This window comes from Lygodium microphyllum, chromosome 11 (assembly GCF_053477565.2).
Source record: "Lygodium microphyllum isolate KBCC chromosome 11, Lygodium_microphyllum_v1.1.10, whole genome shotgun sequence".
In the NCBI taxonomy this organism is placed as follows: Eukaryota; Viridiplantae; Streptophyta; class Polypodiopsida; order Schizaeales; family Lygodiaceae; genus Lygodium; species Lygodium microphyllum.
Window position 1 is genome coordinate 94,441,721 of NC_141145.1, and position 27,987 is coordinate 94,469,707.

Genomic DNA, 27,987 nt, shown 5'->3' on the forward strand with positions numbered 1-27,987 from the left:
TCATGGGTGGTGGCCAAGAAGAGGAGTTATTTATGGAGGAAATATTACCAATCCAGCTATCTGGATGTTTTCAAGATGCAATTTGATGCTCGTGATCTGGTCTTTGAGGATCAAAGAGACTACCAGAGATGCCATGACTGATTCAAGCTTTTATTTTTGTTTCTAGTTTTTTCCCAATTGGGAAGGGAGAGAGAGATGGCTCCAGATAACGAAAAGGAGGGGAGGGGCGGCACTCTAGTTCATCGACTTCTTCTCCTTCTGAAGCTTTTCTTTTTAAAGCTTAAGGCTTTTTTTTTTCTTCCTTAGTCTCCAAAAGTCAAGTCTTGACTACTCAAGTTTTAAATGTGTTTGGTCAATTTCAGACTTATGAGCCATAATCGCCGTGCATATGACAATTCACGTATAGGGATGTTTGCAGCCGTATCGATGCCCGAGGGTATCAAGATACGGGATATATATTAATTTATTTGAGACTCCTCTTTTTGATAGTCTAAACTCTCAAATCTTAACTATGAGAAGTCAAGAAAGTCAAAACATCACATCCTCTTCCCCTTAGAGAAATCGAGATGTCCTCATCTTGAATGAAACTGGGGATATTAGTTACATAGTGATTTTTCATCAACCCAAGTCACATCCTCTTCAAGATAGTCTTTCTAATGGATGAGATACTCTCTAAGGGTTTTGCATCTTAGAGCCTTCTCTCGCGTGTCATCTTTTTTGGTTGAAATTCAAGGACTCCTTGATTTGGCATTACAATTTGTTGGTCCTTAAGTACATGGTCAGGGTTGGGAACATATGCTTTCAATAGACTGCCATGAAATACATTATGCACTTTCAAGTTTTCAAGGAGTTACAGCTTGTAAGCATTAGGTCCTAGACACTTTAGCACCTTATATGGCCCACAATACTTGGGACTTAGCTTCTTGAATTCTCTGAGAGATAAGGAACTTTTCTTTGGGTGAACTCGAATAAAAATCATGTCACCTTCTTTGAAAATGCGTTCTTGTCCTCATCAACGTTGATCAGCATATGCCTTCTGTCAATCCTTAACAGCTTGAATATCTTGCCTTATAGCCTTTACTTGTTGATACATTTCTACCAACATTTTCTTAGATGCTTCTACCCATAGGATAGGATTTAAAAAAATTAGTGGTATAAGACAACCTTGCCCATGCAGTGCCTGAAAAGGAGTCATTTGAAGACTTTGATGGTATGATGCATTGTAGGTGAATTCAACTAAGGGTAGGTATTGGATCCACCACTTAGGTTCCCTGTTGCAATAAGCTCTAAGTATAACCTTAATAACTTGATTGACTCGGTCTGTCTAACCATTAATTTTTGGGGATGGTAAGTAGTACTGAAGTACAGATGGGTTCCTAAAGCTTCAAACAAACTCTTCCAAAAGTTTGATGTGAAGAGAGAATCACGATCACTAATGATTCTCCAGGATAACCCATGTAATCTAAAATTTCCTTAATGAAAATTTTGGTGATATTGGAAGCCTTGTAATTGGTTTTCACAGGAATAAGGTGTGCAACTTTTGTTAGCATATTAATGACTACCATAATTGAGTTATATTGGGGGTAATCCAACTGTAAAGTCCATGCTGATATATTTCCATTTCATTTTTTAGGGATGCCAAGTGGTTGGAGCTTGCCTAGCAACTTGACACATTCAGCCTTAATTCGCTAGCAGTTTAGGCATTTGGTAACATACTTGAGTACATCACACTTGAGTCTTTCCTAATATAACATTTTTGTGATTGCATTAAGGATCTTAGCATATCCAAGATGACCCAAAAGTGGAGAATCATGAGCTTCCCAAAGTATTTTCTTATTGAGTTCCTGGCTTGCAAGAATATATAGCCTTGTTTTGAAATAGATAAGCTCTTTGCTTATGGAAAAATCCTGATACTTAGACTTGAGTTTTGGACTTGAATCCTTAATGTGAATTTCTCTTAGTATTCTCTGATAGCTTAGATCCTTCACTACTTCTTCTTTGGTCATTTCTATGATAGGGTTACTAGGCATTGAAATCATTGTAGCAAGAGTTTTTGCCCTACAGGGTTTCTCTAGGATCATAGTATTAAGAAATGATTTACGACTTAGTGAAAGGGATGAGAGGATCGAAAGACCATGCATGAGCTATGGCGGAGAGCAAGAGCAAGAAAAGAGAGAGAGAGACAAATGGGAACTCCAACAGTCACAATGTGTGACCGAGCCTTCCTTTATTCACTAGGCTCACTGAAAGAATAAAGAATAAGTGTGACGATGACGGGCGCCCGCCACCTGCAGTGTGCAGTGGCAGGTATTCTCAGTGTAGTAATACACGAGGTGGCATGACGGAGGCGCCTTTACCCCAACAACCTCCCACTTAAAGGCGAATCTGTCCCAGTGAGAGAGAAAAGAAAAGAAAAGATAGTACAAATGTACATAGGTACAAGGGATGAGGAAAGGCAACATCTCATCCAACACCCATCAATCTCCTAAGGAAGGCAAAGCACTCAGTAGTGAGGCTTTTCGTGAGCAGATCTGGAGGATTGATGTCAGTGGAGATCTTGACAAGGTCAACAAACCTGTCTTCCACAACACCCCAAATAAAGTGATATCTCACCTCAATATGTTTTGTCTTCACATGGAAGACCGGATTCTTAGCCAACTGAATGGCACTCATAGAATCCGAATACAGTGTAGGAACAGCATCAATCCCAAGGTTAGAAACAAGATGGCCTAGCCAGATAGCCGTACACTTCTGCACCCTGGACATCCAAGAAACAGCCCCTCCAGCATAAGTGAACACATAGCCAGAAGTGGACTTCCTACTATCTGAATGTCCTGCATAGTCGAAATCAGTGTAACCCATGACCCCTGTATCCTGGCTACCATAGCATATAGACATATCTACAGTTCCCTTCAGGTACCTCATGATACCTTTCACGGCATCCCAATGCTTCTTGCTAGGTGTAGCCATATAACGCGCCACAACACCAACTGCATGCGCAATATCTAGACAAGTGGCTATCATGGCATACATGAGACTGCCTACTGCTGATGCATAAGGGATCTTGGCCATCTCGGCCCTCTGCTCATCTGTCTACAGACAATCGGCCTGTGAAACCCTCACATGAGAAGGCAAAGGACAGCTCGCAGGCTTTACGTCCTGCATGCGGAAGCACTCAAGGACTTTATGGATGTGCTCCCACTGTGAGAGATACAAAAGCCCCTGATGCATATCACCCTTAATGTGCATCCCAAGAATATGTGAAGCATGTCCCAAATCCTTCATCTCAAAGCTCTTCTTGAGCTGAGCTTTTATAGCATCAAGCTCTGCATGAACTTTCCTTGCTATCAGCATGTCATCAACATAGAGAACCAAAATTAGTAAACTGCCATCATGGGCTTTCTTCGTGTAGAGACACGGATCCATAGCACTCCTGCTGTAGCCATGTGGTTGCATAAAGGCATCAAACTTATGATACCATTCCCTAGGTGCCTGCTTCAAGCCATAAAGACTCTTCTTCAATTTGCACACTAGGTGCTCCCTGCCATGTTCTGCAAAGCCCTTAGGCTGCTCCATATAGATCTCGTCATGCAAATCCCCATGTAAGAATGCAGTCTTAATATCCACCTGATAAAGATCCAAGTCAAGTTGCGCGACCAAGGACAAGACCAAGCGTAGGGTAGTCATCTTGACGACAAGAGAGAAGACCTCATCAAAGTCAACTCCATGCTTCTACTTAAAACCCTTAGCTACAAGTCTAGCCTTATAGGCCGGCTTGGGGTACCCAAGGGTACTTTTCAGCTTGTACACCTATTTGCATGGCAAAGCCTTTTTTCCCTTAGGCAAGGCAACAAGATCCCAAGTCATATTCCTATGCAAGGAGTCCATCTCAGACTGCATAGCCCTCTCCCAGGAGTGACTGTCACCCCTGCGCATAGCCTCATCATAGGTGAGAGACTCTCCTGCATCCGTCAACAAGACATACTGCATAGAGGGCTCATAGTGATCATATGGACGTCTATCTCTAGTAGACCATCTCACCGCAGGCTCTGCTGCATGCCCAATTGCCTGTGTCCAACACCCGGGCCCTGTGTAGGAACTGCTGCAGGCTGTACTATTGGTGATAGCCCATCTAACCTGAATCACCATAGCCAAGAAATATGCATTTAATGCTCTTTGGATCCAACTTACTCCTCTTGTCCTTGGGCACATGGCAGAATGTCTCACATCCAAAGACACAGAGATGCGCATAAGAGGGTGGCTTACCAGCCCAAACTTCCTCTACAACTTGGAAATCCAAACCACTAGAAGGCGATCGGTTTATGACATGCACTCTCGTATTAACTGCCTCAGCCCAAAAGCTCTGTGGTAGGCCTACATGGCCAAGCATAGAGCACACACACTCCTGAATAGTCGTGTTCATGTGCTCAGCCAAACCATTCTGGGGTGGGGTGTAAGGGGCGGTCAACTGACGCTTAATGCCCCTGTCATCACACAACTGCTCAAAAGCACGTGAGACATATTCTCCCCCATTGTCAGTCCTAAGGCATTTTAGCCTATACCCAGTCTGGTTCTCAATAAGAGTAAGCCAACGCTGAAAGACTTCCAAGACATCGGACTTCTGCTTTATGGGATAAGCCCACACTTTCCTAGAAAAATCGTCAATGAAGGTAACAAAGTACTTCGCGCCACCCATAGACATATAAGGCATGGGCCCACAAACATCGAAATGCACCAAAGCCAAGGGCTCACTCATGCGTGGCCAACCCGATTTCTTATGCGTAGACCTATTCTGCTTACCATAAAGACAATGATCACATGAGTCAAAACATGCATAGTCTAAAGGTGGAAGATACTGCAAACTAGAAAGCATTTTCATTCCCTTCAAAGACATATGCCCCAAACGGGCATGCAAAGTGATACATGTGGGATAGAACCCGCTGAAAAGACATGATCAACTATAGGACCATCCACTACAAGAGGATAGAGGCTACCAGCCTTGGCACCTCTGGCCAGTAAAAGTCTGCCTCTGATAATCTTCCAGGCAGAGTCTCCAAAACCAATGTGAAACCCTGCATCATCCAACTGACCTGCAAACATAAGGCTTTGCATAAGCACAAGTACATGACGTACATCCCTGAGCACAAAAGAACTGTCAGTGGAAAACTGCAACTGTATGTCACCACTGCCCACAATAGCCAAAGATCTGTCATCTCCAAGCCTGACTGACCCTGATACAATGCGGTGGGAGTGGAACCACTCACGATAAGGCGTCACATGAAAAGACGCGTGTGAATCCAAAATCCAACACTGTGCATATATGCTAGGAGTCTCAGTCAACTGTGAGCTGTCAAGATAAACTCATCACCGTCAGATGGCTCCTTAGTCTGCGTAACATTGATCTCTTCGATCTTTACACTGGACTTCGTAGGTACAATACTACGATCAGAAGACTTTTCCTGCACATTATCCCCCTTGACCTTGCGCTTCTCATTGTGCAACTCATGACATTGTGGTCTGATATGGCACTTTTTCCCACAATGATGGCAAGTGACATTAGCGTTGCGCCCACGCAACTTACTACGCGACTTTCCACAAGATTGGGACCGACCCTTCTGAGAGTCACGGCCACGGCCATTCCCACGGTCATTCCTATCATTCCTGCCTCTAACTGTCAAAGCATGAGAAACACGAGAGGCATCCAAGTTCTCCCTGTTGATCTCTTCCTGCAGAAGAGCACTCTCTACATCAGGCAATTTCAGCTCAGTATAGCAGGAGCACACAAGGCAGTATGAAAGACATCCCACGACTCTCCAAGAGTCCCAAGCAAAAAGAGTGGGGTCACCTCATCGGGAAATGTGATACCCTACGATGTCAGATTCTTCCAGATCATATGGAACTGGCTCAAATGAGCAGACATCATCGCACTCTCCTTCATGCGCAGATCCACGAGGTGCTTGAGCCAATACATCTGACTAGCCAGGCTCTTCTTATCATAAAGATTCTTGATCTTTTCCCATAACTGCCATGTGGTCTGTGCCTCATCCACTACATTGTAATGAACCTGCTCAGTCAGAGAGAGTATGATTATGGACTTACAGTATGCATCCAAGTCAAACCAATCATCATTGCTCATACCTGCAGGCTGCTACCCACTCAATCTAAGTGGCTTTACATGGTTCTTCTGCACCAAGACCTGCCAAATCTGGCTCTTCCAATAGCTATAGTTGGAACCATCCAACTTTGTGATATTAAATATGGCATTATCAGTCGAAGACGAAGCCATAATGCAAGCTGTAAATGTAGAGACAGTTCAAAAAAAACTGCTTGTTGTTTTCTGTTGTAAACATCAAAAAAACCACTAAATCCAAGGCAAAATGATTGGGAAACTAACTAAGAAGCTGCTGCCCACCAAGTACGAGGTACAGTACACCAAATCAGGACGTTTTAGCATGAAAAATACAGCTCATTCCACCAATAAATGCTTGTTGTAATAAATTGCAGACCTGCAATAATGAGAGCAAACTGTCCCAAAATTGGATCCAAAGTCAAGTAGACAGTGCTAGGTCCAAAGCCGGCATGAAAAGGACAAAGAAAAGCCAAATGATAGTGAAAATACATGAGCTTAACACTGAGACATGTCAAATAGCATCTGCCAGTAAGAGGCACATCCCCAGATAATCTAGGCAAGATGTACCTGCAGCTGCCAAAACCTGATATAAATAGGTGTCTGCCCAAAATGAAAGAGGATCCAAAGCAAGAGACTCATCTCATAAGCAATCCGGAGACCAAGACATACATCAATGCAACATCCAAAGGTCGGAGGATAATCCCAAAGTCTCAAAAAACATCTGCTCAAAGTCGTAAGCTGCTCCAAGACATGAACTGCTCAAAGTCGGTCATGCATACACTATGCTCCCACTGGCACAAACGGCGTACAAGCAAGCTAAAGAGCTCAAACAACCCAAGACAAAGTACCAGTGACAAGTGACCAAGTCAATGCATTAGACGCATCCAAGAGAACATGACATACATGAAGCAATTATCATAGCAACCACTAAGCAAGACATAATCCCAATGGCAAGATCTCTGTCAAGTCAATACATCCAGTAGCAACCCAAAATCAATATCCCTGTGAGTCAGAAGTGCTCAGAACATCCAAATCGGAGCTCCAAAATATCTATCAAGCATGGACGAACTAAGAGGCATCAACCACGGACCAAAGCATGTAATGCATAAAGCTTATCCGTCAAGTACAGACAATAGGCATAAGCGGCCCAAATGCCAGTCAAGTCAACCAAACTTCCAATGACAAACCAATAACAACAGAGCAAATGTGATGCTCAAAAGCATTCGGAAATCACGATCATGAGTTCGAAGTCGATCCCCAAAGTGTAATACATCATGGCATAACCCATAGCATACATCCGGTATCGATAGAGAAGCAATACATGTGACAAATGAGCTTCAGGCCGCTCATGTACAGCAGCTCTAAATAGTCCAAAACTATCAATTTCCAGCCCAACAACAATGCCAAATCATGGGCAAATCGAATGCATACATTCCCAAGACATTCGGGCATCAAGTAGGCTGCATACGAGCATCAAATAGCACAACTGGAATGGAGTGTAAGCAACAAATGCTAATGCCAATGTTGCTGCCCTATTTTCAACCTGTTATGACAGTTTATGACAGTCCCAAATCTGAAGAAATCAGCCCTGAATGATCAAGACCAATGCCCAAAGCTTGAATGACATCAAACATGAAGTCTAATAGCCCACTTGATCAAGGTAGAGAGCAAGAAGCAATGGCCAAGTGTGGAGCTGAAGTATATGAGTGCTAACAGCCTGGAAAAATGGCGCAATCTACCTTATTGGTGCTGAACTTGCTGTTGCTCCACGTGGGCTGAAAGGGGGTAATGGGGGGCTCAAGAAGGGCCTATCAAAGGCCTATGACAAGCCTCTTTCAGCCTTGATAGGTGTAAGGCACAATATGAGGGGAATAAGCTTCAAGGGTTTGAAGCCATGGCTACCCTTGCTATTTGCAACCTGTAGACTGAAATAAAACCTGAAAGAATGATCAAATACCTCAATACCAATGCCTTGAAGGTGCCTCAATAGGCCGGGAAGGTGCTCGGGAAGCCAGGGAGTGACGAGAGCTTGGGGAGATCGGATATGGCTGCCGAGATGGAGATCCAATGCAAGAAGGGAGTCGATGCGAAGTTAAGCAAGCACCGAGAAGAGGTCGAGCAATCGGAAGCCAAGCTCTGATATCAGTTGAAAGGGATGAGAGGATCGAAAGACCATGCACGATCTATGGCGGAGAGTAAGAGCAAGAAAAGAGAGAGAGAGACAAATGGGAACTCCAACAGTCACAATGTATGATCGGGCCTTCCTTTATTCACTAGTCACTGAAAGAATAAAGAATAAGTGTGACGGTGACGGGCGCCCACCACCTGCAGTGTGCAATGGCGGGTACTGTCAGTGTAGTAATACACAGGGTGGCACGGTGGAGGCACCTTTACCCCAACACTTAGGGTATCCGCAATCATATTCTCTTTGCTTGGTCTATACTTGATTTCAAAGTCAAATTCTCGCAAAATCTCAATCCATTAGCATTGTCTCATATTGAGGTCTAGCTAAGTAAAAATCCACTTCAAGCTTTTATGATCAATGACTAAGGAAAACTTGTTACCAAGTAGATAATGTCTTCATAATTTGAAGGCATGAATTACAGCAAGTAATTCTAAATCATGTGTGTCATAGTTTCTTTCATATATCTTTAATTTCCTTGAAGCATAGGCTAGTGGATGTCCTTCTTGCATAAGCATGCATCCCAATGTAAGAGAGCTTACGTCAATTATGACTTCAAATTCCTTGCTTAGGTTAGGTAGTCTTCAAATAAGGGTAGTTACCAAACTATGCTTAAGCTTTTCAAAGCTACATTATTCAGTGGACATCCATATAATGGAGACTTGCCTTTTGAGAAGATCGGTGAGAGGTGCGGCGATCGAGGCATAGTCTTTAATGAAAACTCTATACTAATCGCATTGCACTTCTTTGATCGTTGTTGGGGGTGGCCAATCTTGTACGTCTTTGACCTTGGCGAGATCTACTAAAATGCCATATGTTCTGTTGATACTATGAACCCTAGATATTCAATCTGCTTTTTAAAGAAAGTACATTTCTTCTTTTTTGCATACAGCTTGTGGGTTCTCATTGTTTCAAGAACTATTCGTAGCTGTGGTCCTCCGTGGTCTTATTCATTCTTAGAATACATTAAGATATCATCAAAGAAGATAAGGACGACGTCATCAAGCTAGGGTCTAAAAATGTCTTGCATCAACCTATTGAAGGTGGTAGGAGCATTTGTTAATCCGAATGACATCACAATAAATTTATAATGATCGTACCTTTTTGTGGTAAAGGCAGACTTAGGAATATCTTCCTCCTTGATTCTTATTTAATAGTAGCATGCTCTAATCTTTGAAAAGATCTTTGCTTGCTGGAGTCAGTAAGCTACTCATCTGTCTAGGGGATCGGATATTTATTTTTCACTGTCACTTAGTTTAATCCACAGTATTCAATACAAAGGCGGAGTGTTCTATCTTTCTTTTTCTGAAACAGCATTAGGGCTCCCTATGGTGAATTACTTGGCTGAATGTATCCTTGGTCTAATAGTTGTTTGAGTTATTCTTTTAGCTCACTGGCTTCAAGAATTGACATCCGATAGGGCCGCTTGGCTACAAGGGCACTGCCTGCTAGAATGAGTTGGATTTTGTGATCTACCTCCCTTGTCAGTGGAAGCTCTGTCAGGTCTTCTAGAAAAACATTTGCATAATCTTTTAGCCAAGATGGTTGGTCATTGGCTTCACTATCACGCTCAACCTTGTTGAGCTTAATTAGATAGATAGCTAATCCTTTCTTCAATCCTTTCACTATTCGGGAAGCTTTAGCCAGCTGAACCTTGGGGTTCTATGCTTCTCCCTGAGTGGTTACTTGTTCTCCTTTTAAGTCTTGAAATGTAATTTGACCCTTTTTGCAATGGATATGGGCATTATTTGGATTTAACCAATCCATACCTAGTAGGCATTCATAAGCCCTGAGGTTCATAATTCAAAAACTCATTTTGGAAGAATTTTCACCCAAGCTAAATTCTACCTTGCTATTTTTTTGTGTTGAAAGAACTTCTTTACCATTTGCTAACTCCACAAGAAATCTAAGTGTAGGAGTAGTGTTTATGCCTAGCTTTTTTGCACATCTTGGTGATATGAAAGAATGGGTACTTCCATAGTCAATTAAAATTTGAAAGGGTTTACCTTGGTAATTTGTTGGTGTATGGATCAGTGAGAACTCGCGATTTGGACCCTTCTTATTGAGAGTGGTGTATACTCCTGCCCTTTCCATATAAGGTTCCATTGTAGGATTTTTATCATTACTATTCTCTTTCGGGGTTACTCCAGCAACTTTTCCCCTAGCAGCTTGGTTCTGCCCACAAAACTAACCTTGGTGGTTGTTTGGGCCAAGCTTTGGACACTGCCTCTTAAAATGTCTTGGTTCCGTGTAATAAAAACACCTTGGAGCCTCACTATCTTTTCCAATGCATATAAAGTTTCCCACTGCATTTGACTTGTCTCTCTTTGTCTTGTTCGACTGATACTGTCCTTGTGCTCTTTTTGCACATCCTTGGAAGTTGCCCTTATTCTAACGGTTTTTGTTGCAAAATTTAGCATTTCTTGGCCTCTGTTCCACCTCCTAAACTATTGGGGCTGCTCAAATCAATGCATCCTATAAATCTGATGGTCTCATTGACTCAAGGTGCGTATTTAGGGGCACATTTAGACCATCGCAAAATTTGGATACTTGTTGTGAGATATCCATCGTAGGTGCATATTTTAGAAGCATTACGAATTTGGAGTAGTAAGCTTCTAGGCTTAGGCTTAACTGCTTTAAGTTGAAAATTTCATTCATCTTCCGGGATTGATACATGGGTGGAAAGTATCTCCCATACATAATGTCCATAAGCTTGTCCCAGCAGGTGATAGCAATTTCAAACACTCTTTGGTCCTTGCACCACTGTTTCCACCAAAGATGGGCATTTCCTATGGGTTTTAGTTTCATGATCATTGCTTGATTTGACGATATTGCAGTCCCTGCAGCAATGAAATAGTCTTCCACAGATTCTATCCATGTTTTTGTCTCGGTTGGAATATCCTTTCCTTTGCCATCAAATTCTGGTGGCTCGTACTACGTGAGAAGAAATTTCTTCTCTTGAGTTTCTGTGATATTGAGGTTTGAGGTGATATCCTAGGGATTTAAACAACTTTCATGATCAAATTCTCCTCTGATAATAATATTCAAAAATATGTTAACTTACTTAATCTATCTCATTAATTTAGAAAGAGAAGCATGTACTATTCAGTCTTCCTGATAATGATCAGAGTTTACACATTAAAAAAGAGTTTTAATTTCAATCAAAATTTATTTTGACGTACCCGTGGATCTCGAGTAACTTAGTAGGTCCTATCGGCTAGAGTTATGGTGTGTCTATCCATATTTCAGTATTTTAGTGGGAAGGTCTAGATATCCTCCTTTGTAGAAGTTATGATGAGGGTTACTCCCTAGAATAGCAATTCCATCGATTGAGATGAACTTAGTTGGTTCTCTAGATATATAATGATTTCGGTGATCTAGTAAGTCATTAATATGAAGAATGGGATTTTGTTTAGGGTCATCAAGGAGAGACAATTCAACAAGATTTTGAGTTCTCCATCCATTGGATTCACCTAAGGTTGAACTTTGGTATAGTAAGGGAGGTTAGCCTCAACGTATCAATCTGTGTCCCATATGGCTTGTGCCAATTGACATGTGAAATAACTTAGAAAACTCCTAACATACGCTGGTAGATCAATTGCAACATCCCATAAACATACATCTGAAATCTCAATAGGAATTGAAATAAGCTTTCAAACCATAGGCATAAAATGTTATGAAAATACCCAAACAAGAGATCAGTAACTTTGGTGAATTTAAGAAGCTAATCCCCAAATACTATGGGCCCTACGAGATCCTCAAGAGCCCAAGGTCTAATTAGGGAGGCTTAAATTAGATTATCCTAGTTGAGCCCCTCATATAAGTTGCAACTCCTCGAGCAATTAAAAACCCACAATGTATTCCATATTAGCTAATTAAAGTATATGCATTCAACCCTGAACATGTTCTTGACGATCAAAAAATTGTACTTCCAACCCAAGGAGTCCTTGAGTTATAGCTTGAAAGAATACTTGATATAAAAGAGAGAATTGTTAGAATCCTTAAGGAAAACCTTGTCAGTGGAAGGACTATCCTGAAGAGGACTTTACTTGGATTGATGAGGATGCTTTATGTAAGCGATACACCCAATTTCTCTCGAGATGAGAACATCTCAATTCCTAAGGGGGAGAGGATGTAATATCCCAGATCCTTCTCCACATGAATGGAGGCTTGTGGGAGGCTAAAGGTAAAAATTAAATTATATGTACTCTTTCAAAATCAAGATAATCATCTAACCTAGCCACATCATCCACTTGGCCCTTGTCTTCTCACCTTACTAAGCCTCAAATTCAAGGATGCTTGAAAGCTTCAAGACTAACTAAGACACAAAGAGAGTGGGGTGAATGGCTCAACCATAGAATTTGTATGCTCATGATGGTCCCTACACAATAGAGTACATAAGTGAGACAAGAAGTAGCATGCACAAGCAACATGTGTTTTGCATTGTATCAAGCTCATGTGCACTCTCTTATGCTTTAAGATGTTTTGTTGATACGTTAGATGATAGGCACTATTATTTTTAAATGAGTAAAAATTTTATATAAGATAATACCTAGAGTTCAAGCATCTTATGATATTTCAAGACTTTGCTAAAAGAATACTAAGATTGATACCTTAGGAAGGAATTTTTATTAGAATTCCTTCTTTGCTTTGCATTCAATAGGAACTTAGTTCAAACTCATCTAAAAGGACACTAAGTTCATAATGTTAAATTTGAAAGAAATTTGGTTATCTTGAAGATGAGAACAATAAGTTAAGTACTACCTAAATGAGTATAAGTGCAAGAAAAAGATAGCTAGTCTAGATTAAACTAAAGAACTTTGAACATCATCTATAAATCCATTTCATTAAGGCATGGTCACAAAAGAATTAGTTGAGGAAAGTAAGTATATTCTAACTAAGGGGATGCCATTCCCTCATATATGTAGAGTGCACAACGGAAAAAGGAACTCAAACATAGAGGAAGAGAGAGAGACAATATGCAAGAGAAGAAGAAAAGAAACCTACACTGAACAACCAATCTTGAATACAGGACTAATTAGTCCCCGCATGTAGCCCACAACATCAGTGAGGAAACCAAATTAGGCTAATGATGATGACATCACCAAAGATGGAGAAAGATGAAGTTGGATTGTGCACCTATCCTAAGGAAGGAAGGAAGATAATGATATGACTAACTGCCAAGTGGGGAATGGCTATAAATAGCCACGAAACCCCTAAATTGGTCAACTGCAATCTAAAAATGCCATAAATAGTGGCTGACAAAAATTTAATGTTGGTCGTGGCATAATAAATGCCTAGGAAGTACCAGATGGCCACCCAAAAATCCAACTGTCAAGGACAATGTCTGACAAGTGTGGATAGCTTGGAAAATGCAAAAAGTACTCATGGAAAACACACTGCAACCCAACAAACAATAGAAATGCACCCAAATGGCCACTCTAGAATGAGTAGCCTCCCCCATCAAAACACATGGTAGACCTATCAAAGCTCCAAAAGTCCTCGCCCTGACTCAAATCGAGATGCACATGCAAGAGATGATAAGGCATGACAAACATGAATGCTAAAAGCCCCTGTCAGATCCTGGATGTGCTAGAAGGCCAAGAAAGAAACAAATCCTAGAGTAGCAAGAGGAATGCCAATGTCAACGAAGTTTGTTGATGAAGATTGCTGATGAAGAAGCTCCTCAACACCTTCTACTGCTCTCTACAACCTGTGCACATGCACTAGGATAGAATCCTGAAAGCTCATAAATAGAAAATATCGAGCTCTAGAGTTGAGTCGATCCCATAAGGCTGCACGATCCATTGATGATCCAACTATGGGATCCTCCACTAGAGGATAGGGAATAGGGTGGATAGCAAACTCCCAAAGATCAAAGATATCAAGGATGCACTCCACTTTACACAACCAAAGTGAATAGTTTGAACTATCAAGCATGTCTTATTTTTGAAAAAATAAGAGAGTATGAGCACCTCTATAGAGCGTGCCATGGAAGGCATATGAAGGCCAACAGAATGGGCATTCTATGAAACATGGAGAGAATGGTGAGAGGGTTCCCAAACGAATGGGCTAGGTGACCTTCGTTCAATGTGTAAACTAGCACAAAAATCTATAAGTCTCTCTTAGAGGAAGAATAGAGACATCATCCTTTGAGTCGGCAAAGAATTGGTGATAAGACATCTTCATATAACCTACAAACGCCCACAAAAAGTCGTGTTTGGTTATCAATAGCCTCGAAACAAGAGAAATCGGCCCTACAGGATGTAGAGATCTCAATATAGAATGTCTGCCTGAGAGAGAAATACTATCAACTCTTCGTGAAGGATGCAAAAACACCAAAATACAGAGTTGAATGCTATTGCTTGCTCTAGAAAAGTTGTGTTTGATTGCAAAGGAAGTTGCTTGGTGCCAATAGACACTCAACACCACCCAGTAGACTATGTTTTGTGCAAAATGATGATGACTTGATGTTGCCTAATGCCTTATGTTGACGCATGATGCCTAATGATGACACCTCATATCTAGAAGAAGTTGCCTACCTCCTGATGATGACACTTGAGCAACACATGTAGTTGCTAGCTAGCAAGAGCTTGTGTTTTTAGCAAACACGGATAGATGTAAATGGCCTCTACAATATCCATGAACTTTGTGCATCTCTTAGATACCATGCTTTGATACCATGTAAGAGTGTGCAATGGAAGAAGGAACTCGAACATAGAGGAAGAAAGACAATCTACAAGAGAAGAAGAAAAGAAACATGCATTGAATAAGGAACAAATGCACCTAAGATGGAGGAAGACAATAGAGTCAAAGTGTGCACCTGCTATAAATGCCATAAATGTTAGCCATGGTATAATAAATGCCTAGAAAATGCCGCATGGCCACCAAAAAATTCGACTAGCAAGGATAATGTCCGATAAAAGTGTGGACAACTTGGAAAATGCAAAAAATTACTTATGGGAAACACACTAGAACTCAACAAACAAGAGAAATGCACCCAAATAGCCACTCTAAAATGAGTAGCCTTCCCCATCAAAACACATGACATACCTATTAGAGCTCCAAAAGTCCTCGCCTAACTCAAATTGAGGCTCACATGCAGGAGATGACAAGGCATGACAAACATGACTGTTACGAATATTAATAACATATAATTCTTACTACAAAACTCAAGATAAATGTTAAATAAGGTAGATAAAGGATTCTCTTCCAAAAATCATTATGAAAAGAAACTCTCTATAGCCTTAACAAGTCACGCAGTTAAACTTCTATGTCCATAAGCAAAACTATGGTTCACAGAAACCATAAAAATCATTAAGTCTAAGTGCTTGACTTAGAAGAATTAAATATCCTAAATGGGGAAAGTCAAACCCAATCTAAGATGGCAAAAGAAATCAAACATATCAAATTCTATTCAAGGAACTAGGCTTATACCTTTTCTAAGTTCATGACAACTTAATAAGTCAACTAGAATCTCTAGCTTGAAGAACAATTCCTTTTTTAATTGCATATTTTGATTTAGTTTATACCAATACAGGTTAAGTTTGGGATGGATGCTAGGCCTCCCCCAAGGCTAGTTGCATATCGTTGACCAACGGTCTGTTTTATTTGCCCCAAATGCTAGGACCAACATCGGATGCAAGAGGTCTCTCTATAAGGATTAGATGTTAGCTAAGCAACAATAAGGATGTCAATGGAGCTCTGATAGTAAATTGCTTGAGTTTCTAATCCCCTACGAGCTCGATATGTTTCTCCCAAAATACTCCGATACTAGATCAAGGCGGATTGGTGATTCTCACATTCAAACAAAATCTTATATGTGGACTATTAAATTGATGTAATTAGATAAGATTACCCAACTTTAAATAAAATATATTTTTAAAGGATTATTTTCTATTACTTTTGTGTTTGTGATTCAGTTTGGTGAACAAACCTTGTTTGTTATGGATTAATTAAGAGAGTTGTTTTTATTTATTAAACTAAATGTGGTAGATAATTGGATAACTAAGTGAACTATCACAAAAGCAAAGAGGAAAGCAGATCCTCAAAGGATCCATCCTATGGTAGGGTGGCCTTGATTATTTGAGAGGTTTCCCTTGGAAGCAATAGATTGAGAGAATTATTGGAAAGGCCAAATACTGACTATCATAGGAAATGTTATAGATTGTGTCATTTTGAAGGGCTGAGATGAGACTTTGCCCTATGGGCAAAGAGGTTGACATGTTAGCTTTCCCTCATTTCTCACTCTATTTAAACCAAATGTGATGAGTCTGTTTTGATTTGGATTGCCTTACATAAGTAGCAACCCATAAGAAATGCTAGAAAAGCTATTAAGCAACCTTATAAGTTATTGAGGAACCTTATTATAGGTCAATCCTCATGGGAATGGCATGGAGCTTCCTCTGTGAGGATAAAATCAAGTGGCCCTATGCAACAAAGTTTTGATATTCTGAGGGAGTTGTGAATGGCATCACCTAGGCACATCTCTTGATAAACTACCAAAATTGTCTCATCACGAATCCATTAGATAGGCACATCAAATAGTGTGAGGTCATATGACAAAGACTATAAATAAGGAATTGATTTAAATTATCAAGGTTGAAGTACTTGTATTGGCTCCCAATAATACTCATTGTACTTATTACTAGAAGTAACTCATGTTTAAGACAAACTCAAACTAGAAACCCTTCTCACATAGCTAGCCTATATTAGTTTGATAATGGTTGAAATAAACTACATATTATAGTGTATAATAGAGAGTGCCCTCTTAAGGTTTATAGAGAAATGAATCATTTTTTTCAATGAAATAGATTCGCTTACAAAATCATTTTCAAGCATATATCTACATGATCATGCATGTAAAAGGCACAAAAGTAAGTATTTCATGGTGCCAATTATTTGCTTGTACAAACTTTTACAATAGTAATATGTATCTAAATTTCCTTACATAAGATCCAAATGCTATTTTACTCACAACCATATATCTACATGATCAAAAGTATATTTGCAAAGTATTAAAACAAGTAGCTAATATTCACGATGGTGAGGGCCCCATGTGTGTGTGTGTGTGTGTGTGTGTGTGTGTGTGTGTGTGTGTGTGTGTGTGTGTGTGTGTGTGTGTGTGTGTGTGTGTGTGTGTGTGTGTGTGTGTGTGTGTGTGTGTGTGTGTGTGTGTGTGTGTGTGTGTGTGTGTGTGTGTGTGTGTGTGTGTGTGTGTGTGTGTGTGTGTGTGTGTGTGTGTGTGTGTGTGTGTGTGTGTGTGTGTGTGTGTGTGTGTGTGTGTGTGTGTGTGTGTGTGTGTGTGTGTGTGTGTGTGTGTGTGTGTGTGTGCGTGCGCGCGCGCGCGCGCACATGCGCGTGCGTGCATGTGCGTGAAATTGGTTCATGCACGTGCTTTCCCCAAAAGGTAGTTTGCCAACTTCAACTTTTTACTTTTCTACAAAGGAAGAAGACTCCCCTTCTTGCCACAAGGATACTTCCCTACTCAATTAATAAGAGTAAGCTAGGCCAATTGGAGACCAACAACTATGTTGAATGTTTGTTTTAAGCTTATTGCTAAAGTGCTACCTCAAAGCAAACCTTGCATGCTACCCAAGTTGGATTTTTTCATGAATAAACAATTCACATGACCATTCTAAACTAGATGATTCTATTGAATATGTAATAGAAAGAAAATTTATATGTAGTTAAATTTATATGTAGTTAAGACCCTCTTTGTTAAAACACCAACTAATGTCCAGACCAATGTGCACATTTAACATCCCTTCCAACTAAACAAATCAGTGAGACAAGGTTATCCTCTAGCCCCTTTATTATTTGCAATAGCTACTAATCATTTGCTTTAAATGATTGAGTGAAATATGTAGAAAAATAATGCTCATAAACTCCCCCTACCTAATGTTTCACAAATGTGTGTTAGTGGATATATCAGTTCATGTGCAAGTCTGTGCATGAACACTTGCTTAGGCATAGTTAGATATTTTAGGCATTTTATATTTTTCAATTTCATGGTGTTGAAGGCATTTATTACTAATTGACTAGCATTCGTTGCTAGGTGACCTGACATCACTTATGGCATAAATTTGGCCACTATATTCTAATCACTCCCTCTTTCCTAGTGTACTTCACCACCTACATGTTTCAATGGAGAGAAGAAGTCGATGGTGGTGCCTTTGTAACTAGTGACTCACATTGGTTCTATTCGTTCTCGTGTCTTCATATGTAGATCATTTTCCAAGCATATTTTCTCTTTTAAGTTCTTTGTGCAGTGCTCTTCTTTCTTTTGTAGTGCTTCTCATTTCTCTTCTGTTGTGTCCACCAATAGTCTATATAGTAGTTTTCCATGCTTCCAACATTGCATCCACTTTTGACATGGTATCAAATTTCAAGATCAAAGTTCTTAATGCTATTTATTCTTAGTGCAAGTCTACCTTTTGACTTTTCATTTGTTGCTTAGACTTGCTCTTCACTGCTACAACTAATTTACAACCTGGGCAACCATCTCCTACACAGTTTCGACCTGGTTTCTATTATGAACCCTGTTATGTCAACATTTTGACATATGCTGCCTAAGAGGACATATCTCTTGGGTACATGACTACATTTGTTGCAATTAGTGACTCTATGTTGTCTTCAACATTTTCATTTTCACTGCTTGTGCTTGTGCAATGCTAGGTGACAATACTTCAAGTTGCTTTTGGTTATGTTTGGTCCTTTTTTTTTCACTTTGTGATACACTGCTTAGTTTTAGAGAGATTTCATGTGCATCCAATTGTCATCTTTTTGTTACTACAATGTGGTCCTATTGATCATTCCTCTAAGCACTTTCTTTACTACTTTGAACTCATGCAATCCTTGAGAGTCTATATTCTTGATACACATATATCCCTCAAGATCTGTTGCCTCTACTCATCTTCTTTGTATCTCCCTCATCATGCCTCCTCCAAAATCTCCTACTGATGCTTTGCATGCAAACATTCTTTACTCATCTCGAAGTGTTATGTTGGAGACTTGCTATGTTCAACACCATGTTTCTATGGGCATGCTATCTCTTGGTGCTTCAAATGTTCTAGTTTAAGAGGGGTGATGTACAGAGGAAGTCTCATTAGTATTATTATGGCAAGAAGGGACACCTTGAGGACTATATGACATTAGTAGCTTTGTAGGAGTAGATGCGCACAATGACGAAGGGTGACGACTCTCCTAGTGAGTCTTCCTCATCTTTAAATCCAAGTTTAGGCTCCTATCATGCAACCATGACAATCGCTATCTCGGCCTCCCTTCCAGGTTGCTAGTACAAGTGATACAAGGCATCCATTACGATTCTCCAATGCCAAAGAGGGAATGCGAGAGGGTAGTGAGGTGGAACAATTGTGCCTTGCCTATACAAATATACCGATGCACAAGATCTAAAGAGGGTAGGGTTATCCCTAACGCATCAATCGAATAATTACAAGTTTAAAAATTATGGAGTTAGGATTGGCATCCTAGTTCATGATGAGCCCTTTGATAGAGAGCGAGCTTAGCTCCTAGTCCAAGTTCACATGAGGAAACACTTTGGTGGTCGAGCCAAAGGTGGGAAATCCATGGTCATTTATGTGCTACAACATTGGTGATAGGATGGTCACATGTGCTATTTCAAAGGTATTGTTGAAAAATATTAAGAACTGCTTGATTCTTCTATGTTTTCAAGATATATTATGATTTGACATTAACATTAGATTTCTTCGAGGCATCTGAGTGGTGGGTTGGCCACTCTTTACCTACATATCCATGGTTCACTTGTAGTGGTTATTGTTGTATGGCCTGTGATGGGTTCTTATCATTACATCATTCTAATGTACCAAATCACCCATGATCTAAGAGTGTCAGTGGATATGTCAATTCATATATGAGCTTAGGCATGTTTCACTAGGCTAGGTACAACTTAGATCTTTTAGGCATTTTACATCATTTTCATGGTATTTGAGGCATTTATTGTTGGCCAACCGACATTTATTGCTAGCCGACTTGATATCATTTATGGCATAGATCTGGCACATATAATCTAGTCACTTCCTCTTCCATAGTGTGTTTCACCACCTATAAGTTTCAATGAAGAGTGTCAATTCTAATGCCTTCATAGCCAATGTTTCATGTTGGTGCTATGCATCCGCATGTCTTGGTTTACATATTACATTTCTTAAGCATCTCTTTTCTTCTAAGTTCTTTGTGCAATGTTCTTCTTTCTGTTGTAGCCACCACATGACTATATAACTTGCCATGTGAAAGTTGTGTTAACGAGCAATAAGGTAACTATCAAGGGTCTTTGTAGTTAGAGCATTAATCAATCACTTAAGAGAAACAACCATGGGGCATTGTGCTCCAAAGAGAAGAATGAGAATTAGGCTCCTTCAGCTTTGGTGGGACCAAATACCTTATACAAATACTTAGTTAATCACAATAAATTCCAAGTCTTTTTTGAAACTAAAAGAGGAACATAATAGCTATTGGGATGCTTTCCTCTCTTAATTGTGCATACTTGGAAACACAAAATTGTTAGCAATTGGATAGCTACTTTAAGTCAAAAACTCAAACCTCTTTGGAAGAATACTAAACAAAAGCCTACCCACAAATTATATAATACACATTGAAGGGAATCTCTAGATTTTTTCTTGTCACTCAATGTAAATCCATATCTCACTTGTTTTGGCATTGTAGAGATGTAAGAGCTCTTTGCATTAGAGTTGAAGAATGGTTTGGGCAAGCAAGATTTACTTCCTTTGTCAAAATTTAAATAGAATTTTTTGGTGATAAGAATTCTCTATATTAAAACAACTTCAAGCTTCTAAAACATAACCAAAGTTGTAACATGTAACTTTCTTGGGAGTAGAAAGAGTACTATTAACAAAAAGAAAAACAAAGGTTCTTTAGAAAGCCAACTAATAGTTTGTGAATCCCTAAGCAAGAAGGTTCAATGTTGTACTATTGCCTTCAAATATATAAGGGTTGAAGGGATTAGGTTTACCCCGTCTCATCTTGTGTCAATGTACATATATTCATTATATGTATACAAATTTTTATGGATATATACCATTTTTTTAAATGTGAAATTTTTAGTAAGATTTGATATTTCATGAAACTTGCAATTTAAAATTGAATGATGCACATGGCAAAGCACCTTGCACTAAGTAAGCCCTTCCTACTATCAAGCATATTATTATACTTTAAAGGGATACAACCTTGGTTATTTGATGATGAGTTAAGCTATCATGAATCCATTGCAAAACTAAAAACATAAAAAACAATCACAACTTGCAGCATTATTAGGACTATTTAGTGCCTCATATTGAGATCATGCAATTGTCTTCCTTGCTTGTCTTTTGTATATAATGTGCAATTTATTACAACGATATGGATCAAATATCATAATGGCTTAGAAAGATTACACCTAGTTCCATTATGTTCATAAAACACTTACCTATTTACATTCTACATAATGTTTACTTTTCTAAATAACAAAGTTGACTTGCATTATAAACAAGATATTAAATATTTAGCACACATAAATGTTAAAGTTTTAAGAGCAAGACACTATAAAGAAATAATAGACCTTGAACACAAACACATGCTCAATCAAAGATCATAATGGCTTAAAAGGAACATCTAAATCCACTATGTTTGTAAAAGCCTTACATATATCTGATGAGATTCTACATAATATATAATTTTCAAAATAATATAATAAGTTTTAAGAATAAGACACAAGACACTACAAAGAAATAATAGACCTTGAACACAAACACATGCTTGATCAAAGATCATAATGGCTTAGAAGGAACGCATCTAAATCCATTACATTTGTAAAAGCCTTACATATATCCGATGAGATTATACTTAATATATAATTTTCTATATAATATAACTAACTTACCATATAAATATATTATATCACCATCTTAAATATTTAGCACACATAAATATTAAGTTCTAAGAATGGGAAACTAAAAACATATACCACTATACTTTTAAAAAACGAGGGAAATCAAACCTTCAATACACACTAGATGATGCATATACCTAGGAGTCTTTGCAAAGAAAAATGTTTTTAACATAAACACACATGAATCTCTCTCTCATGAACTATCACAACTAATAATCAAATAGTAAAACATTAACTAACCCTACTCAAAAAACTCCAAATGGCACTACAAAATAACCCTATCAAGCACTCAGCAACATATAAACACTTTGCACAATTATCCATTCTCATCAACTCAATGAAACTCCTTAGTTACTTCAAGTTGACACACTTCTCCCACCATGATAACAATCTTGCAAGTACTACATCATTTGAGGCCAATTTAAGGATATCATCCAAGTACAACTCCTTATTTCGATGTTAAGATTGATAGTGCTTCCTAATTGAACCTAATTGAAAGGGGTACAATTATAAATAATGTAAGACTATCAAGTACCGTGCATGTCAATCATACTTGGCCAAGGCCAAGCATGTGCTCCACTTTCATTTCTATCAATGCATGCTCATAGCTTTATCAAATATTAACCAAATCAACCATGTAGCCTACCTCCACTTCTAATAACATATGCTTGTAACCAATGGCTTCAACAAATATTTCTTTTCATAGATGTTTTGTAAGCAAGTCAAAGGGGTTACCAAAGCATTTCATTACACATGTTGCTATAATTAGTCAAGAGTTCACGTCCTACAATTAATTGTGTCCAAATCGCAAGGGCATCTTGAGGATTACCACCATAGTATCAATTGTTGGGATCGGCATGACACCCACCATACAAGTTCATCAAGCAATGATTGAAGACTTAAACATCCTCCAACATGCTACATCATCTATAAAAATCTTTCTATTGTTGCTGTCATTCTTGGAGCTACCTTACTAAGTCTAGTAAACTTCCTCGTGCATGCCAAAGGAGATACTCAACTAAATGTTGGTACTAAGTCAGTAATAACCATGCGAATGCCAACATATTTCTTGCAATCCTTGCTGTTTATCCTAATGAGCAACCTTTATCTATACTCTTGACAATCCCATGGCATGCATGAAAGAGACTAGAAAGAGAGAGAATGAGAGTGTGTGTGTGATCTACACACTCGCTCATTACGAAGGGGGGTATCAATGACTATATCAATCATGGGTCCATGATTGCTTTTAGGGGGAGGGGGAGAGAGAGAGAGAGATAACACCCTTTATTTAATTTTCTAAAAATAAACTCTTTTTTCTTGCAAAGCAAGACATCTACACGCTTCAAAGCTCAGTGGAATACTTCACAAAAGTAAGTAGGTAATTTTTTGGGCACTTGCACCACCTTCTCCCCACCATTGGATAAGCATATGCCCTAAATGGCAAAGCTAACACACCAAGCATGCACAACTTCATCTAGCTCAACGCTACATTCTTCAAAGCATTTAAATATTCTTAATGTGAAAATATCGTTCAATAAACGTTGGAGGGTTATAACGGACCAAAGAAGCCCATGTTGCATGATTAACTAGTCTAATCTGTAACTCTGAACAGAATTCTGGAACAAAGCACCCAGACTCAACATGCATGCCAGTACAGCCACTACATTACATACCTGGGTATCTACATCATCAGGATCACCATGACACGTGAAGACACCCAGACCTGGTTTTGAAATGTAGACATATGCATATCAGTACAGCCACTACATTACATACCTGGGTACCTACAACATCAGGATCACCATGACATGTGAAAACACCCAAACCTGGTTTTGAAATGTAGAATTTGTAGCAGGCAATGCAGAATTTTCAAGTGCACACTCTTAATTTCATCTCAAGTTCTGGGTAGGCATGGCTATGTAGTAAGCCTTAGGGTGTTTGTTCCAGTTACATGGTCATGCAAAAAGTGTCTAGGCAGGTCTTCCAAGTTTTGCCAGTAGAAAGATTCAGCAAGTTAGGAAATCTATGAAGAGGTTAAAGAACGTTCCAACTTCTACATCAGGAAGTAGAAATGTGGTGTAGTAGAATGCAGAATATTGTTCATGTATAAGGCCACCACACATGTATGCAAGTGTACACCATTGGAACCTAACTTGTCCCAGAGAGTGCAACAATCTTCTTCCAAGAAGGCCTCGACGAAACACGGTCCCACCAGGCTGCAATGTTCTTTCTGGAGGTGAAGATCTCTCCCTTGTCTGTCTTGCTGATGATATAGTAAGCAAGAGGGAGATGAGTAAGATCTGCTAGAGTGAAGGAACTCCCAGTTAAGTAGGGATGTTTTCCTAACTGTGCATCGTAAATGTCCAAGACCTTCTCAAGTTTTCCCACCCCAGACTCGACCAATGCAAGGTCAGGTTTTGCCCCTCTCAATGGGGCTATCACCAGCTGATAGAAGATGGGTTGAGCTGCAGGTGTGAAATTTTGAGATTCTGACTCCATCCACTGCTCAACAAGTCCTCTCTCCTCTAGTGTTTGTCCATACAGAGGGGTGCCCTCCTCTTTGTATCGATCTGCTATATACCTGATGATAGCCCTTGACTCTGCAAAAGACACACCAATAGAAGATTAAAATAACCACCAGAAAAAACCCCAAAGGCACACCTCAAGAGCAACACCGCTGTCCAAGCTCCAGTGTCACATGTCTTACCAAATAGAGTGACCTTGTCATCTTGTAAAACTGGAACCACTCCAAAAGGCTTGCGACATACAACCAAAAAGGAAAGTCAAAAGCGAGTTGCAAATCAACCATGGCCAAAAACCAGTACAGTGATATCTGGAAAACCTAGTGATCTGACAGAATGCTACCCTTCAATCCTACAGTATTCATCCCAAATGCCACAAGCAGCAATGAGCTATGTAGCACAGATGCTCTTCGTTCCACCGACATTGTTGAATCATAGAATAAGTATTGGGTTTAACGCTTTTCAATACTTCTAATACGTTCTTTGTGCTTGTTTTCACAAAAAAATTTAGACATTTTCCCAGAAGGCCCACATTGTGAATTATGACAACATCCTGAGCTTCATCCCCCGTCCCCCAATTGCACCTAGCTACGTATGCAATGTTTCACAAGCAGATGCTTGCGATGTGGAACATTGAGGGAAAAACCAGGGAAAACAGCCACTTTTCCCATGTTTCCCACATGGGAAAATGTCTAAAACTTCATTTGCATCCCAAATGTTTCAAAAGTATTCTGTATGCCTGTTTTCCCCAAAGCATCTCATACATTTCTTTGTGAAGAAAGGTAACAGTGAACATGATGGATTATTTGTTAAGAGGCCACACAGGAACATCAAGAGTACTAGAAGGAAACCTGGAGGGTAAGGAACTTGGGTTGTTTATGCTCGCCTGCAAACAAGTCGACAGGGACGAGCTCGTATTGGGCGTCCTTCTCGGAGAGCGCGGCCAGCACGCGCATGGTGCAGGTGGAGCGGGGGACACCATGGACCCTGGTTACTGCGGCGCCATTGGAGTGTTCCATTCCTCTCCTGGGTGGGTGCGTGCGTGCATGTGTGGGTGTGGGTGTATGTTTGTCTCTGTCTGTCTGGTTATGCAGCAGAGGATGACGAAGAACCTCTGCTGCACGAGACTCCTGCTCTTTCCGTCAACGTAAATCTCACCCACTCACTCACACTCTTGCGAGTGCTCTCTCGCGCGCGCGGGCACGAATGACGCACTCGTTCCCTCCCCCTCTCTCTCGTGTCAGATTATTGAACGCGAAATTAAATTTTTATACTTTATTTTCTTAGTATTATATTATTTTGATTGTAAATTTAAAAAGCCTCAAATATATGAGAGTTTTCTTAACTTTTTAAATTTAAATCTCCCCTCTCACACATTTAATCTCTTTCTCCTTCCTTTTTTAATTAAACCCTCCCTCTCTTTTGCATGTAGGCTTTTTCTTTCTCATTCTCTTTCCTCTATCTTTTTTTATTAAAACAAATTTTTATTTTTAAGCTTTCCCTTTTTTTTAAATTAATTTTCCTTTCTTTTTTAAACTTTTTATTTTTTAAATTAAATATGTCTAATTTAAACTTTTTTTCTTTTTTGCTCTTTTTTAAATTGAATATTTTTAAAAGCTTTCCCTCTCTCTTTTTTTAAACTTCCCTTCTTTTTTTAATTTCTTTCTTTTCTTTAAATTAAACTAGTGTTCTTCGCGCGCACAGAATGCTAGGTCGTTTCGTGGCAGCAACAAGTGAGCTCAACAATCTATTTCTCATCTTTCTTTCTCCTCTTTTTTCTCTCATTCTCTCTCTCTTTCTCCCCCCCCCCCCCCCCCCCAAATTCCCTATGTCTAAGTCTCTCTCTCTCTCTCTCTCTCTCTCTCTCTCTCTCTCTCTCTTTGCCTTCTATTGTAGTTTTTTTTTCCTCTCCTGGTTCTCTCTCTCTCCTTTTTTCTCTCCCCGTTTTTCTTCTCTCTCTCTCTCTCTCTCTCTCTCTCTCTCTCTCTCTCTCTCCTTTTATTCTCCCCCCTCTCTCCTCTCTTTTCCTTCTCTCTCCGTCTCCTCTTTTTTCCTTTCTTTTCTTCTTCTCTCTCTCTCTCTTTGCCTTCTATTGTAGTTTTTTTTCCTCTCCTGGTTCTCTCTCTCCTTTTTTCTCTCCCCGCTTTGCTTCTCTCTCTCTCTCTCTCTCCTTTTATTCTCCCCCCTCTCTCCTCTCTTTTCCTTCTCTCTCCGTCTCCTCTTTTTTCCTTTCTTTTCTTCTTCTCTCTCTCTCTCTTCATTCTCTTTTTAAATTTTTTCTTCTCTCTCTCTCTCTCTCTCTCTCTCTCTCTCTCTCTCTCTCTCTCTCTCTCTTCTATTTTTTATTCTCTCTTTTTAAATTTTATCTTTTCTCTCTCTATAATTCTCTTTACATGTTCTCTCTCTCTTTCCAAAACTATAGCTAAAATAATATAGTAGTAAGATATTTTCAAAAGCTTTTTTAAAACAATTGTAGAGAGGAAAAATATAAAAATTAAAAGAGGGAGAGAAAGAAAAGAAAAAAAATTAATTAGAGGATAAAGAGAGAGAATAAAAAAAGAGGAGAGAGAGATGTCTCTTTCTCTCCCTTTTTAAACCAAAAGTTTCCCCCTCTCTCTCTCTCTTCTCCCCCTCTTTTAGTTATAGATTAAACCTTTTAATTTAATTTTTTTTCTTTAAATTAAATAATTAAATAAGATAAAATTTTAATTAAAGATTTTTTAACTTAATTTTTTTATAACACAATTTTGCACGTACTTTAAGAGAGAAGGGAGAAAGGGGGAGAGAGAAGAAAAAGAGAGAACTATAGAGATGAAAGATAACATTTAAGAGAGAGAGAGAGAGAGAGAGAGGAGAAGAAGAAGAAAATGGAAAAAGAAGAGAGGGGGAGAAGAAAAGTAGGGGAGAGAGAGAGAGAGAGAAGAAAAGTGGGAAGAGAGAGGGAGAGAAGAGATGAGAGAAAATGAACTAAAATGAAAGGCAAAGAGAGGGGGGAGGGAAGCAAGAGAGAGGAGGGAACACAAAGAGAGAATTATAGAGAGAGAAAAGATAAAATTTAAACAAGAGAAGAAAAATAAAAAAAGAGGAGAGAGAGAGAGAGAGAAAGAAATGAGAGGAGAGGGGGGAGAAGAAAAGGGAAGAGAGAGAGAGAAAGAAGAAAAAGAGAGAGAATATGAACACACACAAAGAGAGAGATGATTATAAATAAAAAAGTTAAAATTTAAAAGAG

At 39.4% G+C, this 27,987-nt stretch overlaps 1 protein-coding gene across 1 annotated transcript; it reads right to left on the reverse strand.

Moving 5' to 3' along the window:
* Window positions 1-23,726: 23,726 nt before the first annotated feature.
* On the reverse strand, window positions 23,727-25,980 carry LOC148029101 (glutathione S-transferase F10-like). The gene is made up of 3 exons (XM_087687859.1): window positions 25,610-25,980; window positions 24,944-24,992; window positions 23,727-24,836 (listed from the first exon to the last, which is right to left on the reverse strand). Exons 1-3 carry the CDS (start codon window positions 25,775-25,777, stop codon window positions 24,385-24,387), a joined length of 669 nt encoding a protein of 222 aa, XP_087543985.1. The 5' UTR covers window positions 25,778-25,980; the 3' UTR covers window positions 23,727-24,384.
* Window positions 25,981-27,987: the final 2,007 nt, after the last annotated feature.

Bases quoted from the DNA above. Each gene is read 5' to 3' on its own strand.
- LOC148029101 (XM_087687859.1), bottom strand. From the start codon at position 25,777: ATGGAACACTCCAATGGCGCCGCAGTAACCAGGGTCCATGGTGTCCCC. The intron at 24,993-25,609 runs GTTTCCTTCTAG...GTATGTCGCAAG, and splicing joins CCAAGTTCCTTACCCTCCAG to CCTTTTGGAGTGGTTCCAGT. The intron at 24,837-24,943 runs GTAAGACATGTG...TGTCTTTTGCAG, and splicing joins TGACAAGGTCACTCTATTTG to AGTCAAGGGCTATCATCAGG.